The 17372-nt window shown below is 43.4% G+C and overlaps 2 protein-coding genes and 1 long non-coding RNA gene across 3 annotated transcripts in view; all 3 read left to right on the top strand.

Moving 5' to 3' along the window:
* The window catches only part of LOC103655213 (FCS-Like Zinc finger 10), a 29744-nt gene extending 27592 nt beyond the window's left edge, over window positions 1–2152 (top strand). Inside the window, exons 2-4 of the mRNA XM_020552027.1 lie at window positions 283–859; window positions 967–1005; window positions 2086–2152. Of these exons, the coding sequence (XP_020407616.1) occupies window positions 283–859; window positions 967–1005; window positions 2086–2152 (683 nt within the window). The remainder of the gene's footprint in view (window positions 1–282; window positions 860–966; window positions 1006–2085) is intronic.
* A 2364-nt stretch (window positions 2153–4516) lies between these two features.
* Window positions 4517–5231, top strand: LOC109945493 (uncharacterized). Its single transcript, XR_002268689.1, has 3 exons — window positions 4517–4537; window positions 4619–4646; window positions 5167–5231. It is a non-coding gene; the product is annotated as an uncharacterized lncRNA (long non-coding RNA).
* A 6105-nt stretch (window positions 5232–11336) lies between these two features.
* Window positions 11337–11932, top strand: LOC542570 (basal layer antifungal protein 2). Its single transcript, NM_001138521.2, has 2 exons — window positions 11337–11478; window positions 11589–11932. The coding sequence occupies exons 1-2, from the start codon at window positions 11388–11390 to the stop codon at window positions 11783–11785; spliced, it is 288 nt and encodes a 95-aa protein (NP_001131993.1). The 5' UTR covers window positions 11337–11387; the 3' UTR covers window positions 11786–11932.
* The last annotated feature ends 5440 nt before the right edge of the window (window positions 11933–17372 follow it).

Genomic DNA, 17372 nt, shown 5'->3' with positions numbered 1-17372 from the left:
GCACGGTTCTGCCCAACCGCTGCCCCCCCCCCCCCCCAATCTCGCTCCGTGACCTCGCCCCCGCCCTCGCCCCCCAATCTCGCTCTGTGACCCCTCCCCGCGCGGCGGTCGCGGTCATCCCGCTGTCGACGCTACTTCAGCGAGATGAGCTTGCTCTCGACCCGGATCTCCCCTCAGCGTCAGGTGAAGGCTGCGGCACGCGTCTCCTCCTCCGCCTCCAGTCTCCGCCCATCTCAAAACCCTAGCAACCGCGCCTCCACCCCTACCCGAATCCCAATCAAGGTCCGATCTCCCGGTGGCGAGGACACCCGACGTCGATTCGTCCCTGCAGATCGACCGGGCAGGACAGATTCGGGTTCGGGGTCCGCTCGGGTCGCCTCGCCGGGGTCCACCGCGGCGGTCAGGGGGTATGGTGGGCGGCGGGAGGCGGGGCGGAGCGGCGGAGGAGGTCAAGCTCAACACCGGCAACGTGTTCGCGGCGCTCGAGTCCCTCAAGAAGAAGAAGAAGGGCGACAAAGGCAAGGCGGCCGGGAGGAGGACGGCGAGGGGGCCGCGGAACCCTAGGCAAACAGGCGAGCGAGTACGCCGACTGCGAGGAGTACACTTGCGTCATCTCGCGCGGGGCCGACCCGAGGACCACGCACATCCTCGCCGGCGAGACGGTGGAGGTGCGCAGGGGAGACGTAGGTGGTGGCTGCAGGAAGGTGGTTTTCAGCATCGAGCCGTTGGCATTGAGCGACCGGCAGCCGCCCACGTCTTCGTCTTCGTCGCTGGCGGCACCCGCCAGAGTCGTCGCGTCCGGCCGTTGCTGCTGCTGCATGAAGAGGTTGCTGGAGGACCGGGACATCTTCATCTACCTGTGAGTGAGCCTGGTTTCCATCAAATGCGTGTGATGTGTCATGTGAGACATGTTCCAACGCTGTTTGGTTCTTGATTTTTGACAGAACGTCTTGTGGTGGGGTGCAGGGGCGAGAAGGCCTTCTGCAGCGACGAGTGCAGGAACAGGTTCACTATGGACCGTTTGGCTCGAACTGTCTTGAGCCCAAGGAAATCTGGGCCTTTTTAATCGTCGTCACCTAGCTCGCGGATGGTCCGCACGCAGTTTCCACCGTCAGTATCGCATTTGAGTGAAACAACTCCCATCCTTGCCACCGGTTAGGAACTTAGGAATGGACTTGCCGGTGCTTGCTACGCTCGCGCGCACGCCAGCAAGATCGCAAGCGCGGGCGGGCAAGGTGGAAGCGGAGCCACCTCCCCGTCGGTCGCCTGCGTTCTACAGCTCCGTGTTCGCGCAGGTACGCCAGCCGCTCGATGAAATGCTGCACTGACATATGCCGTAAAGAAATCGTTTTTTTGCCCATATGTGGGGTTGGTGGCATGGCGTTTTTCTATTTGGACTTTTGCGCGTGCAGATCGAAGAGATCGGGTGGAAGCAGCTGGTGAGCGCCACAGGAGACGGAGTGTCCTGTCTCACCTTCCACGTCGTGTAAGGATTCAGGTTGCTGCCAGTCGGCACTAACCTCTTTCTATAGGTTTATATTGTACGACTGCTTGGAGAAAAAAACTACTGCCGTTCAGGCGGTTGAGCAAAGCTGGCGCATTACATACTGAATTTTGTCAGTTTGATAGTTGTTCGAAAAGGTTATTTCAGAAACCTGTCTGAACATTGTAATGCATATGAACAACAATCACAATTGTAGCTGCGTTTCTTTGGAGGCACCCCTTTAATTCTATTCTGTTGTTTGAAAGTTGAAACTATGGCTTATGTATCTGCCAGGGATGAACCAGGACAGATGCATTTACTGGAGATCACACTGCCCATGGGCTATCCCGAAAGTCCTCCTTCAATCTCTACAGTTAGTCTCTATCCTGATATTTCCATAAACTATGTCTGTTTTTATTATACTTTGCTATAATTGAACTTGTCTCATTAACAGGACGTACCATATCTCCCAAAAATACATTGGTCAAAAAACTCAAGACTGAAAGATGTTATTTGCCATGTCTCATTAACAGGACGTACCATATACTCACATATTTCCTGCATTGCATTGTACACATTTTCTTATATACTAACGAGTGTAGGAACGGGTTCATCGAGGAGGCGGAGGAGGAGGAGCTCATGATTCTAGATTCTGCTCGAAATCTTTGATCAAGATTTGTTAGCTGCTGTGGCAAAAGTAGAGAGTGTAATATTTGCCTGCAATATTTTGCTTCTACCTTCAACTTGGGGACTACTTGGCTGGGAGAGTGAGTGGGGGAAGGACAAAGGAAATGCCTCTCGTTCAAGTTTTTTGCTGTAAGGAGAGGTCGTCCCGGTTTGGCCAACCAGTGCAACGGCCGAGCCAGCCAATTTTCTTGGTTTGTTGCGCTCCATTTTGGCTACTGTCAGATTAGCTCTTCGCCATCAATTTCCGGGAGGAGGACGGCGAGGGGGTCGCACAACGGCAAGAGCCACCGCAGAAGGAGCTGTTCTAGGTTCCCGCGCCACTTACCACCAAGTCCTGGGCGGACGACGATGACGACGACTTCGCCACCACCGCGTCGCCGCGCCCCGCCTGGGGCACTGCCGGTGAGCCCGCCAAGGAAGAGGACGACATCAATGATGCTATGCGCGCCGCCCTTCAGGAGATATATTCTTCCACCTTCTCTATGTGCCTTGTGATTTGTTTGTGGAATGTGCCTATGAAATGTTCTTATACCTTAAGACTGTTCGTTGTTGTTTAATCTCCGTACTGGTTAGTTGACAGTTGGCGCGGCCGCGGAATCCTTGGAGTAAGACCAATCTGTAGGTTTACTTGTCCATTATGCTCTCGCCAACGAGGTCGGTTTAATTTGTTCTTTTATTTAGTAGCCTTTCGTTCTTTTAGGTAATGTCTTGTTTGATAAGAATCACCTGATTGTAGTATGGAGGGGCCTGTATTTATTTAGTAGAAAAATATGATCATAGATCAAAAACTGTTGGGTGCCTGGGTTACATAGAAGTTGGACTTCTCAGCCTTTTCCAGTTTATTTTATTTTTTATTTAGTAGCATTTTGTTAATTCCAGTTATGTTTGTTACAATGATTCCAGTTCGTTCTTGTAGCAATAGCTGGCTCTGGCTGAATTTTATGATCTATCAGTTTAATGTCATCATCATGATTAATGTGGACTTATCTAGACTGTTTTTGGATAGAGTAGTAGTTAGTGATTTCTGAACCGACTATCGTCACTGCAATCTTTCATGTTCTTTTTATTTAGTCTCACTTTGCTCCTTTTTCATTAATGGTTTATTCGTGGACATTTTCAACTTCTACCATCAAACCTTCTGAAGTTGGAACTTTATGTTCTATTCAATTATTTTACCCATAAAAAGAACTTGGATTTATTTTATACCTTTTATCTCTACTACTACTTAAGTGTCTATTGTAGGCATCCACAAAGACGGATGGTGCACGGTTCTGCCGGTTCCGCATCCCGCCGGATTGGGACGATTTCGGCATCGGCTCCACCAAAGGCTCCACGGATTCAGCATCGGCTCCACGGATTTTCGGTACCCATGCTTTGTTTAGCCAATGATTTTGGGAAATCATTATCCAGTAATTGTCAATTCGGGCGAGGTTTTCATTATCATAAGAGAACTGCATCTTCTTTTCATTATCATAAGGGTTTAGGGTTGCCTGGCTACGGTCGATAGTCGTCTATAGCCTTGTTTTCCGTTTTGCATTCTGCCTGGTTGTGTATATCTCTTATGAACACGTTTTTTGGATGAACACATTCTATCTGTTTTGCTAGGTTTAGAAATCATAGCAGTGCCGGTCAATGATTTCGGCAAACCATTATCCAACAATTGTTGCAGGAGTACGGTCAATAGTCATATGTTTTTTCTGTTTTGCTAGGATTCTGAAATACTGCCAATAGAAATCATAGCAGTGCATTGGACTTAATTAAAGTATAGAAATGAACCTCATAGCAGTAGCACTAATGGCATTGCTCTCTGTAGCAATAGAAATCCCCCAACCCACCCACCCACACAAGTTGCAATTGCCCTCTTAAATCTATTTTTTGGTGGAACAACTAAATTGACATTGAAGAAGTTTTTTGGAGTGTGCCCGTTCTGCATTTAGAAGACTTCTATAAGATCATTCTTCTCTTTGTTTTTTTCATTTAGCAACCTATGTTGGTTTTATGATTTTCATGGACCACAAAAATAGTTATGTATTCTGTTTCATACATTCATGTCTATATAACAATTTATTTGAAGGGCATTTATCTGTGCAGGGAGAGTTTTATAATTATTCTGGTTGTGGAAATAACTTCAATTGTAATCATCCTGTAATGCGTGGATTTACAGAGGATTGCTTGAGGTACAAATTTGTATATAACTTCTATTAAATTGCTCCTAATTTCCTTCTGTCGCTTGTCATTCTATTAGATGGTGCAATTGTTTATACACTAATAACTGAGTTTGATGTTGCAGATACTGGGTAATAGAAATGCATGTTTATGGTGTTCGTTTTGACCTTGCATTGCATATACAATGACCAGAGGATGCAGGTAAAATGTTATTTTTATTTTCTCCATATTTTGTCTTTTTAGGCATTTCTTAATAAATCAATCTTTCATTCTATGCATTAGGACTCAGTTTTCCTAAAGCTTCTTTTAGGTATGTTCTTAATCTTTTTCAGAACAGCGCCATAACCCACTAATAGTTGTTTATCATGATATTCTTTTGTTCCGACTATTCCTTGTAGTTTACTAGGGAGTTTTGGTGCTGGTAGGATTTTGGTAATAGTCCATGTGGAAAAAGTTATAGCAGAAAAAGCTCTATTTTTAGGTTTTCATTGAACATCATTTTGATAGGTTGAAGAGCCAAGGCTGACATATTTGTCTAAAAATGAGAATTATATATGTCAAAATAAATATTGCTTTACTAGCCTGAAATAGCCGAAATATCACACTACACCATAACAAAGAACATAGCTTAACAAAGTAAGAACATATTAAACCAAGTAGTTGTTATCTGCAGCTCCTTTAGGCTACAGAGGGGGCAACAAAGTCATGTTATATTTCAAGTAAACGAAACAAAACAAAACAAAGGAGGTGTGTGTTCACACAAAGAACTACATGCATTTACCTCGTTTTTTGTTTCATTTTATTCTATATTTTTTCACACTTTATTGTAGGTGGTTCGAAGTTCTATGATCATAAGACGCATTCAGGTCGATCTCACTCTTCATGTTCGTGCCCGCTGCGTAGAACGCCAATGCAGCACCGATGGAATTGTACGGTGTCATCAGGCTCGACTAGATCTAGATGGGATGGACTCTACTTGTGTTGAAGGAGAGGAAGCATGTGCTTGGCTTGCGGGGAGGGGGGCATATTTCTGTTCAACTTTTCTTATGGGTCATGTTACCTGTCATGTCAGATTACACAGCTTTAGGTATTTCTGTCTTTGTGAGAAAAGTACCAAAATAGTTTTACTGCATGGCTACTCAGGTGTGTTTAATTTGAATATTTTGTGTGCCGTTGCAACGCACGGGTACATACCTAGTATATATATATATATATATATATATATATATATATATATATATATATATATATATATATATATATATATATATATATATATATATATATTATCAGCTAGCAGGAGCTGGTGTCTTGGAGCTAATAGAACGCACTGACTGATCGAGTGACGACTGGCTCATATGTTTGCTTGCAAGTGCGCGCGTGTGGAAGGGAGCTCATCATCAGATTACTTCAGCTATCCATCAATCTCGGCGTCCGACCAGGATCAGATCAAGGCCAGGAAACACGATTATTTTCATCGGTCTGGTTAATTTCATGGAATTTAAATATTTTTTCATCGGTCCACTGTAAACCGATGAAAATAAAGTTAACTTTCATGGAATATACAGTAGGAGCCGATGGAAATAACTTAACTTCCATCGATTACAATCGAGGACGATGGAAATTACCTACATTATATTAGGAAGCCTACACATCCCTTCCGGATGGAGCTAGTTTGATGGAGTTAGTAATCCGTCGTTTAACTGGCGTTGGCTAGAGCCGGTGAAAATTAACCAAAACTGATGGAAATTAGCTAACTTTCATCGGGTTTAGTTAATTTCTGGCCAACGCAAATTAGCTAACTTCCATCAGTTTTAGTCAATTTCTATCCGCCTTGTTGGCGCCGGTTCGGGCACCAATCACCGTGTTGAGAACCTGCGGCGGTGCTCTCTGCACAGGCGCGAACGGTCCACGGCCAGGGGTCGAACGGTCTGCGACCTGGCGCAGGGCTCGGGTTCCCTGCCTGACGAGCCGACGGTCCGCGCCTGGAGGCCGGACGGTCCGCGTGTGCACAGGGGCGGCGAAGTTCGCCGGCGGCGCCTGAATCTCGCTCCCGGGAGGGACCCCGTCGGGGAAGAGAGATCCTAGGCTTCGTCTAGGGTCGGCAAGCCACCCTAGACACCTCTAATCGACGTAGAGCCGAAGAGAAGCGAAGAATTTGGGGTAGGGAAAGGTATCTAGAGCTAAACTAGAACTACTCCTAACGCATAAGTAAAACGAGAAATAGACTTTATTTGATTGATTGTTGGGGGTTCAATCGACCGTAGCCCTTCATCTATATAAAGGAGAGGTCTGGATCCGCTACAAGTTGTTTCCCAAGCTAATCCCACGATTTTAGGTAACAAATCCCGTGAGAAACTCGGAACCTTAACTGACTCTGCGCACGCGCGGACCATCCGGCCTCAGGGCCGGACCGTCCGCGAGGCCACTTTTTGAGCTCAACATGTGTCCCCTGCCTTTTGGTGGAGGTTGATGAACCACAAGTATATGAACTAAGCCTGATGCAAGCCACCAGATTTTTCAATTTAATATGGTGATCATTCAATAGAGCCCCAATGCATAAATATCGTTTAGGATTGCATCTTTCTCGGCCGTGATCATTTGATCAATGGAACAAAAGGAATAGAATGGAGGTGCCCCCCAGCCTGAATAGACAAAGGGAGTACGCATATACCATGGGTTCATCGTCGTACCATTCCATATTTGAATATGACAATACATCGACGATGAGTAGGTGGGTGGGAAGCATCCTGGCATGACAGGATGAACATGCGATGCTTGTTACGTCGTCTTTCGGACCGTTTTACTCGGCCATTTGTTTTAGTGGGTGACCAGGGTTTCTTTGTTGGTCGATCGCATAGAACGACCTTCTTGCCAGCATATTTGGCTAGCAATTGGTCGAAAGTAGGGCAGGCTTTTACCAGCCGACCATGTGCGTCATGTTGGCTTTGCCCTTGCGTCTGTTTCCTTGCTTTGTGTGGACGCTGACACCTCTAGCCATAGGCGGACTGTCCGGATGAGTTAGCTGGACCGTCTGTCTGAACACCAGACCGTCCGCACGTAGGTGTCGGACCATCCGTGATGCTTGGGTCAGGTTGTCGTGCTCGGCTCCTCAATTGAGTATGTCCCCTGGTGCATCTGGACTTGCTAGTCTCCTTGTCCGGAGCCTTCTGAGCAATCTCTTCTTGTGATATATTTGACGTACGAGGATTGTTAATGACGATGTTTTTGCCTTTGCCTTTATCGGCCACTCCGAGCCGAACCAAGACCTCTTTGCATGCGGGTTCTATGATATTGACAAGAAATGACTGCGTGTCCACTTGCATCTCCTGAAAAGCCAACCAACCCTCATTTATGGCCGATTGTATCTGTCGACGAAAAACATTACAATCATTGGTGGCATGGGAAAAAGAATTATGCCACTTACAATAAGCACGTCTCTTTAATTCTTACATAGGAGGAATAGTATGAGTTAATTTAATGTTGCCATTTTTTAGTAGTTCGCATTTTGCAACATTAAAGGTAAATTTAATCTCTTCTTGTCGTTTCTTTTGAATCGACTGTAAGGAAGAACATGCAGAAGATTTGGCCTTTGTTGGCCAAACAAACTCAGCGGTATATACATCTGCAAATTCATCATCTGAATTATCATGCTCTACTAGATGTATAGTACGGGCGGCCAATTTTGATGTCTCTTTAAATCGGCTTTCACAGGCTAAAGCCCGCTAATGTAGCTGAGCTATTGAAAAGAACTAGGTCCAATCTAATTTGTCTTTTGAGTAGAATAGCAACCCATTAAAAGCCAGCCCTGCTAGCTCTTTGTCTGTGACATGGATTCGAAACTGTTGGGGACCTTCGGCATCCGAAGGTCCTCAAAAACAGGATTTAACAGTATTTCTGGAAGTATAATGTGTGAGCAGGTACCTTCGAACTCAAGTCGGTATCACGACAGGAGAAGATCAGGATAATACGAAGGTCTTGATACAACGCCGAAGATGTTTGCAGAAGAGCTTCGGCGTGGTTGCAGAAAATGAAACCGACTTAAAGATGAAAAGGCTATTCAGACCTCGATAGATTACTATAGAATTATTATCAAATGTAAAGGGCATGAATGTAATTTTGTATGGGTTGTACCCCGTGCCTATAAATAGGTGAACAGTACCCCCGTACTGTTCACGCTGACTTGGCATTCGCTTTTTGCGTCACGCTTGTATTGTCATCTCCTTCCGATTGAAGGTACACTTGTAATTCAACGATATTTTTGTTTATGCCTGATAATAATATATATGGTTGTTCATATTGTCTTTTACATTCTTTATATTTCATCCTTTGTTATTGATTGATGAATTTGTGAAGGTACATCCTTCGTAACCTTCGTCCGTAAGCCATTACATCCCAAGGGAAATAATGCTTCGGAGGACGAAGGATTTTAACGATTAACATTTTTCTATGTTGCCTTGTTCTTAACTCATAGCACTTAAGAACAAGTCCCCAACAGAAAGCATTGGTTTCTAGTGTCCCAGAACCTCCGGATATAATCGTTAACCGATTCTTCGCGTCCCTGTCGGACTTAAGCTAAATCAGCTAGCCCTAATTCATATTCCCCAGAAAAGAAATGTTCATGAAACTTACTCTCTAAATCATTCTAGGAATTAATGGAATTAGGAGGTAGGGTGACATACCATGTAAATGCGGTACCAGTAAGGGATAAAGAAAATAAACGAACACGTAATGCTTCCCCATTGGCCAATTCGCCTAGGTGTGCTAGGAATTGGCCTATATGTTCGTGTGTGCTTCTCCCATTTTCACCAGAAAACTTAGAAAACTCCGATATTTTTGCCCCTTGTGGATATGGGACAATGTCAAACCGGTGATCATATGGCTTCTGATATGATTGCCCCACTCTAACTACAATAACTCCGAGCCTATCTCGAAATAGTTCAGCCATCTCTTCCCTAATTTTCTCCATCGCGTCCGGTGGCAAACCACCGGACCCTAGGCTATGGGGTTCATTCGGTCAGGCATTGTTATACCGACCTTCTTGCCGTGACTGATCGATAATGTTGATCGACCTGTGATCGTATGGCGTGCTGTGGTTTAAATATGTAGGGGGCGGAACGTACTGCTGCTGTGGTGTGTAACAATTTGGTGCGTAGTGTGCGACAGTAGGTTCTGCGTATGTGTATCGGGTCTGTACGGTGGTACATCCGAACTGGCCGGTCGTGTTCGCTATTATTGGGGCGCCACGCGGTAGATGTGGTGTGGTCCCGAACTGTCTGGCAGGGAAAGCCAGACGGTCTGCGTAAGGGCCGGACGGTCCGGGCAAAAGCTCGGACCGTCCGACCGTGTCCAGGGGTGCCGATATGCCAAGTAGGGACGACATCGGTGGTATTTTCCCTGGATATGAGTTCATCGGCATACCATATAATGGCTAGGGCTGCGAATTCCCATTTGTTGCCGATGTATTAGACATAGATATCCTGTTACTAGTTTCATATGATGGAAAACTAGGAGCAACAGACTTCTCCAACGTACGTGTTAATTTTCTAATTGATTCTTCTAACCCTCCAATTTGTTGTTTCATTTGATTCTGCTGATGATCTACATATTGTTTAATAGATTGGATGTCGTCGGGTGTACTTACGTTAGGGACTTGAAGCGGAGATAGAAGAGATGTGATGTCGGTCTCTCCATGTTTGACAACTTTCTGGTGGCGATCCACCGTGTATTGTGATAAGAATTTCTCCTTCGCTTGACACATGTAGTCCTCGTATTGCTGTTGCTCATCGGCCGTTAGTCTTTCAACAGCTGGCTTCAGGATATTGTCTAGGGAGATATCAGTGTGATCTTTAGAACCGGCCATTTGAGGGCCTGATTTTTAGTAGATCAAGACACCTGTCCCCAGCGGAGTCGCCAAAAAGTGTGTTGGCGCCGGTTCGGGCACCAATCACTGCGTTGAGAACCTGCGGCGGTGCTCTCTACACAGGCGCGGACGGTCCGCGGCCAGGGGCCAGACGGTCCGCGACCTGGTGCAGGGCTCGGGTTCCCTGTCTGACGAGACGGACGGTCCGCGCCAAGAGGCCGGACGGTCCGCGCGTGCACAGGGGCGGCAGAGTTCGTCGGCGGCGTCTGAATCTCGCTCCGGGGAGGGACCCCGTCAGGAGAGATCCTAGGCTTCGTCTAGGGTCGGCAGGCCACCCTAGACACCTCTAATCAACGTAGAGCCGAAGAGAAGCGAAGAATTTGGGGGTAGAGAAAGGCTAATCTAGAGCTAAACTAGAACTATTCCTAATGCATAAGTAAAACGAGAAATAGACTTGATTTGATCGATTGTTGGGGGTTCAATCGGCCGTAGCCCTTCATCTATATAAAGGGGAGGTCTGGATCCGCTATAAGTTGTTTCCCGAGCTAATCCCATAATTTTAGGTAACAAATCCCGCGAGAAACTCATAACCTTAACTGACTCTAGCCGACGTAAATTATCGAATTTCCTTGTAGTATCTGTCCCTAAGAATGAAAATACCTTTATAAGATGGCAAGGACCAACATTGTTCTAGAAAAGAAAAATCAGGAAAAGAGAGGGCATTGTATTGCCCACGGGAACATGCAACCGAGGTAATGATATTCATGAGGTGTTTGGTTCCATTGAACTAAAGTTTAGTATGTGCCACTTCGAATGTTCCAATGATAATTGTGAGTGTTAAATATAGTTTAAATATAAAAACTAATTATACAGATAAGACTAAAGGCGAGACAATTTTATTAAACCTAATTAGTTTGTATTTAATTCTCATAGTTGATATAACTAGATAGGTAGGCACATATATAGAGAGATAGATATAAATAGATATAAATAAGTAGATAGATAGATAGATAGATAGATAGATAGATAGATAGAGATAGATAGATAGATGGACTGGTAGATAGATTAAGAGACATGGAGATAGATAGACACGGATAGATGTTTAGTATATAAAGCAGGCGTGGTGATATCAAACACATCAACACATTTTTGGTATTAGACTATTGTAGCTCATATCATCTGTCACCCATGGCGAAGTGCAGCAGCTTCCAAGGATTATTCTGGTTGCTTTCCATGATTCTTCTAGCATCCTTTGTTGCTCATGCACGCACAACAAGTGGTAATCAATGAATTATTAGGCCCATTTTCTTTTGTGGTAAATAGGTATATCAATTTATTTAGTGTTCCTTAAATTAATCTGATGGAGTTGCACGTGATTGATCTTATTAGGGCACACCAAAGAGGACAGCAATGCTAGGAACATGACGATGACCAAGACGAGGGCATCGGGCAACATACTTGTTAGCCGTAATGACGACGGGCCATGCTATCTAGATTCCGGTCTTAATGAGTACGTCTGCAGAAAGACTAATAAGTGCTATAAGAGCTTGGTGCTCTGCGTGGCGAGTTGTCAACCATCATCATGAATTCATGATACTGCGGAGACATCATGATACTGCGGAGACAGACGGCGAGAGATGAGGCTAGCTAGATGCTGTTTCACCAAAATATTATGTAACACCCAAATCTCCCATTTTAAGAAATAAATAAGATTTTCGAAAAGATTATTTGAATTGGAGTGCTCTTACATATCGATTAATTATGCATTTAATATATTTTCCTAAAATGATCAATTGGGCAAAAGAATATATTTGTGATGTGCACTGCATTCTGGAGCATGGTTTATTACTGTTTGAATTTGAATTCGGATTTGAATCATTTGAATTCTCATTGGATTTGAATTGGAAACTAAAAAGAAAAAATAAAAAGAAAAATGCCTACGTGTGGCTCCCTCTCTGGTGTGTGGGCCGCTTCCTCGGCCGGCCCACTTCCACACCGGCAGCTCACGCCTAGGGGTAAAAACGGTCGAAAACGATCGGTAAACACTAAAATCAATTTTCTTTTCATATTTTTTCTCAGAAATAAGATCGAAAACGGTAACTCCGAAAACGAAAACGACATCGGTAATTTGGAAACATCAGAAACGAAAGTTCGGTACGAAAATTACACCGGTTACAATCGAAATCTTAAATTCGATCGGTAAAAACTGTAACGTGTACCCTCAATTGACTTTAAAAATTCACGCAAGTCATACATTCATATGAAATTAGTAATAACATATAAGGTAGGAGGTCACATTAAATATATAAGTTGAGAAGTATATAAACCATTATTATGTATTTAAGTAAACTAGAATCAAGATGTGTATAATGATATGACACTTACATTCTATTTGTACTACTACTTGGCATAGTAAATATAATTAGTGTCCTCTTGGTCCTTATTAAGTTATCGTGCAAATTATGAATATATGTATCAATAGTAATAACAGGTAAGAAAATATAAATAAAATTTATAAAAGTTTCAAATGATTCTAAACTATATACCATTAAATAGATCTTGATTTTAGGAAAATAATAAAATTAGTTTCATATTTTTCTAAGCTAACATGAATTTGTTATGAATTTATAAAGGATAGTACAGATTTAATATTTTTCTGAACAACACCGAATTTATTACCGACGGTAAAATACCGAATAAAAACAATAATTTTCGGAAAAGATAGGAAGAGGGCCAAACTGTTTCCGTTTCCGATTTTTTTACCGATTTCATTTCTGTTTCTGTTTAGACCTAAATTTTGGTAAAACTTCGAAAACGATTCTCGGTATCCGAAAATTACCGTTTCCATTTTCACCCCTACTCACGCCCACACCCGCATCGTCAATTGGCGTATTCACGAAAAGTTGTGTCTCTTCGGTTTCGCACACACTCGAGCCCCGCATTGTGACCGACCCATTGGGATGGACGTAACTACAGCTGTCTAGCTGACATGTGGGATCGACTATGGTCTAGCCCCACACGTCAGTCGCCGGACGTAACCACAGAGGAAGCACGTCTGTGATCGACACAGTAACATGGGGCCTGAAGTCAATATTGTCTTCAATGTTGAATCCGTTTTGGTTGTGGATGAAGAATCACATCGACACTCTACAACCCGACCATCGATCCCCTGTTTCATACTCTACCCTATTGTGGTATAAACACTCGACCACCCACACCCTATATCTCATCTAGCCTTAGGCTATCTCCAGCAGAGGCGGATCTAAGGATGGGGCAAAGGGGGCCATGGCCCCACCTCAATTTTTATATGCTATTATACCTAGATTTAGATATACATCAAAATAAAAAAAAAACTTTTATATAGTAGGTACAACCAAATCTAATGAAACCTAGTTTTAATCTAACTTTTTCTCGATAGTCCATTGCTCAGCCCGCTCTCCATACAAGTAGTTTGATTCCTTCCTCTAGCGGCTAGCTACTCGACCTACTCGTGGCTCGATCGCTCCTTCGATCATGACTGGATCGGTAGTGGGTGACCAGACCCGTCCGCTACCAGTGTCACCTTGTCTTCTCGTTAGTTCATCGCATTGTCGGGATCCCACATGCAGCGCCACTATTTTGCCTCCTATTCCACATCGACTGGTGGGCAAGCTATTGGTGGGATCCTACCTTGGCACCATGGTGCCACCACCATCTGCCCTCACTATGCCACCAGGGTCCCACCACGTCGTCGCAATACAACAATAGTTGTCGCTTGCCACTGTCTACAACTGCTTGCCCTCGCTGCCCCTCGCATTATTCCTTCCCACCCCCTTATGGGTGCTGCTCAAGCAGCTCAGGAGGCGCCAACCCCACAACCACAGGTAGAAGGAGTTCCAGGTGCGGCGTCCAGATCAGGGACTAGTGGCCCGTATGTTGCTGCCTCATCATCGCCATCTCAAGGCAGACTCACCACAATGACGCGTCGATGTGGCCGCTTCACCCGCCTTTCTGTAGGGTGGCCAAAATGGTTTTCTGATATTCATATCATTTTAGAACGCTCCTAGTATTATCACTGACCTTGTTATTATCATGAAGCTATTTTTATCTAGTCGTCTAGTATCGTGGTTTGTCTCTTATGGTGTCGCCCCACCTAAAATTTTGTTCTACGTCCGTCACTGATCTCCAGCACACAACAGTCTCCTTGTCTCACTCCTATCTCAATCTCTATTTCAAACTCTACTATAAACAGTGGAATCTATAGTTCAAAACATTGTTATACACATCCATATATATGCCGCGCTGGAGATGGCCTTAGAGTGCGTGATTTCGGATGCCGAGAGCTCGTGCCGCCGTGAACTGAGAGAGAAGAGCAACGAACCACCGCAACCTAAACGCTCCATCGCCATTGTACAAGCCTTGGTTAGCATCCTAGGAGGTTCACTGAGTTTTATAGAGGGGCTGCGTAGTGTTTGCAAGCGTGAAGACTGAAGAGTGACCGGACATCGGAGTGCACCTCGTTGGAATTCTAGATCTGCGTCTGCGCCATCCCACGTCATGGCGGGCCCCGTTCTGGTCGTCGTCGTCAGTGAGATACCCCTAGGCCCCTACCAAATCTTCCATCTCCTCCGCCTACTTTTGTCATGCAGTCGCGATCGGTTTGGGGCACCAGAGCACCGGTGTGCGGGTCACCAGAGGGCACCGTCGTGGAAACGCGACGGTGTAGCTCGGCCACTGTCAGAGGTGGAAGATGAGCCACTGACCATCAATCTGATAAACAGTTTAGATTAGATCTAAACATAATATCGCTTCACTTTATTTAATCTGGGATTCTACGGCTTTGGTCGCATGCACTTAAATTAGACGGATGTTTTGCAGATGAGTCCCTGAGTTATTTTGAAATAGCCCCACAGTCGCTCACTGTTTAAAAAGTGTTTCAAACAGGTCCTGTAATTTATAATTTTGACCTAAAGCTCTCTAGATTTCTAATCTGTCGTCCAGGGTGGCCCAATTCACATTGAGACCCATTGGTTTATATTAGAAATTAAGTTGAGGTTCTTAGATTTCACAAATGGGTCCCTAGAATTCTATTTTTAATATAAAATCAACCCTAAAACTTGTTTTTGCTATAACTTTTTCATTCTAACTCCGATTTTAGTGGTTCTTGAGCCTACGGATTCATCTCGATGCGTAGATTTGATTTATGCATATGGTTTCTCTATTTGGCACATTGTTATTTTTTATTTATGTTTTTCTTGCATGTTTGTATGTTGTGAATAGAAGAGCATGTGTTTGAGGGATCTGAAGACCAACCTTGTGAAGACCCTGAGCAACATGAGCTTGCTTTAGATGACAAGTTGTGTCCTTTATCACATTATTGTGTCATATATAATATTTACTATTATATTCTCACCTATGCATTGCACAATTAAGTTAAACTGAAGGGACCTATTAGGTGATGACTAATTTTGTTTTCCTTATACCTTGTTCGCACCACAGTTTACAATTTTGACCGAAATTCGGTGAAATTAGGTATTTTCCCGTTTTCGGTACTACATGAAAGTGAAATTTAGGTCTGGGAAACTATATATTTCAATTCCAAATTCAAAAAAATACAAAAGTCAAACTTTGATAAAACGAAATTTTGAACAGTAAAGACGAAATTGTAAACCATGGTTTACACCTAATTTACCTATCGTTGGGTAAACAAGCTAGTGCTTTACTTGGTTTATGGGATAATCTTACCCATGGAAAATAGAAATTATTTTATTCATATGGATATTGTTTTATTATTATGGTATCTTATTTGCAACATCACTATGTTTAACTAAGAACATGGAGCGAGAACACAAGAAAACAGTACAACCACAATGACTAATAGACTCTGGTCTTGGATAGTTAATTAGGGAAGCTAGTTATGTGTTAACCTTACTGAAAGGTCAAGTGGGGAGGTGTTGTCGGGAGTCTGGATCGCTTCTCGGGGTGATGGGGTCTATGGTATCTTTTCAACCAAGGGAGTTCTGTGCTACACCTCGTCCTGAAACCTAACTAGTGGGTTAACTTCATACTAGCGGATCTTTGTAAAGGCATCGTAGTGAACCCTGCCACACCTTTTGGAAGAGGTGAAGGGTCTAGCTAACACGGGCAAATGTGTAACACGACTTGTGGGTAAAGATGTACGACCTCTACAAGTGTAAAGCTGATATATCAGTGGTGTTAACGATCAAGAGCAGCTCGAATCTTCACACGATTAATCTATTAGAAACAAATTAAATGGATTTGCATGTGGTTTATTATTGTTGAATATTTCAATCATGATCTTATACTTAATTGAGATATATCAATTTATACTTAGTAATTGCTAATGAAATTTTGACCAACTTAATTAAAATATGTAATGTTATAGCCTCAACCTTATTCTTGGATAGCCTTACTCTACACTGTTTTTACACGCTTGCTGAGTACCAACCATAAGTGTACCCATTATTGCTAAATTTGGTGCTTAGAACATGGACAACACGAGGAGAACTTCTATGGAGACTTTTGAGGAGTTCTAGGTCTACGTTGCTCCGGTCAACCATCCTATGGATAGTCATTTAGTTTCTTTTATTTAGTTTATTTTATAAAGACATTTTATTTATGTAATAAAGTTTATGGCATTGGTTTCTATACAATAAAGTCATCACATGTGTGTAATTTGATCCTGTCACACATACGAGATGCATCTAGGTTTATCCTAAAATCCTGGTGTGACATATTAGATGGAGATTGATATGTTCTACCAAATCATTCATTCACAAATGACATATAAACTGTAACATGTATTGAAGGATCAAATCTGGCTACTAGAGGGGGTGAATTAGAGCCAATAAAAAACTTTGAAATTGAGCACTTAACCTCAATGGAAATGAAGAGAATGCTCAAACCAAAACATATCAACTAACTTGTGATTGCATGTATTTGGAAAAATTTCTAGGGACATACAAGAGTCTAATGAATCAGACGTATTGCAAAACGGACACCGAAAAGTCCAAAACGACCCAAAATTGTGCCATTTACTTAGGTTGTTTTCAACATCTCGAATTGAAGTTTTAGAATGCAAGATTGGTCCAAATGAACTTTGATTGAGCTAAAATGTTTCACACGCCTTCACAAGGAAGTTTCCAAGGCGGCCACAAAGGTTTAAGCTTCAAA

This window comes from Zea mays, chromosome 4 (genome assembly GCF_902167145.1).
Source record: "Zea mays cultivar B73 chromosome 4, Zm-B73-REFERENCE-NAM-5.0, whole genome shotgun sequence".
In the NCBI taxonomy this organism is placed as follows: Eukaryota; Viridiplantae; Streptophyta; class Magnoliopsida; order Poales; family Poaceae; genus Zea; species Zea mays.
This window is presented reverse-complemented; position numbering and strand designations above follow the sequence as displayed.

What these genes read in the sequence shown, in the direction of transcription:
- LOC542570 (NM_001138521.2), top strand. Translation starts at nt 11,388, where the DNA reads ATGGCGAAGTGCAGCAGCTTCCAAGGATTATTCTGGTTGCTTTCCATG. An exon ending in TCATGCACGCACAACAAGTG is followed by an intron (nt 11,479 to 11,588) that starts GTAATCAATGAA and finishes TGATCTTATTAG; the next exon opens with GGCACACCAAAGAGGACAGC.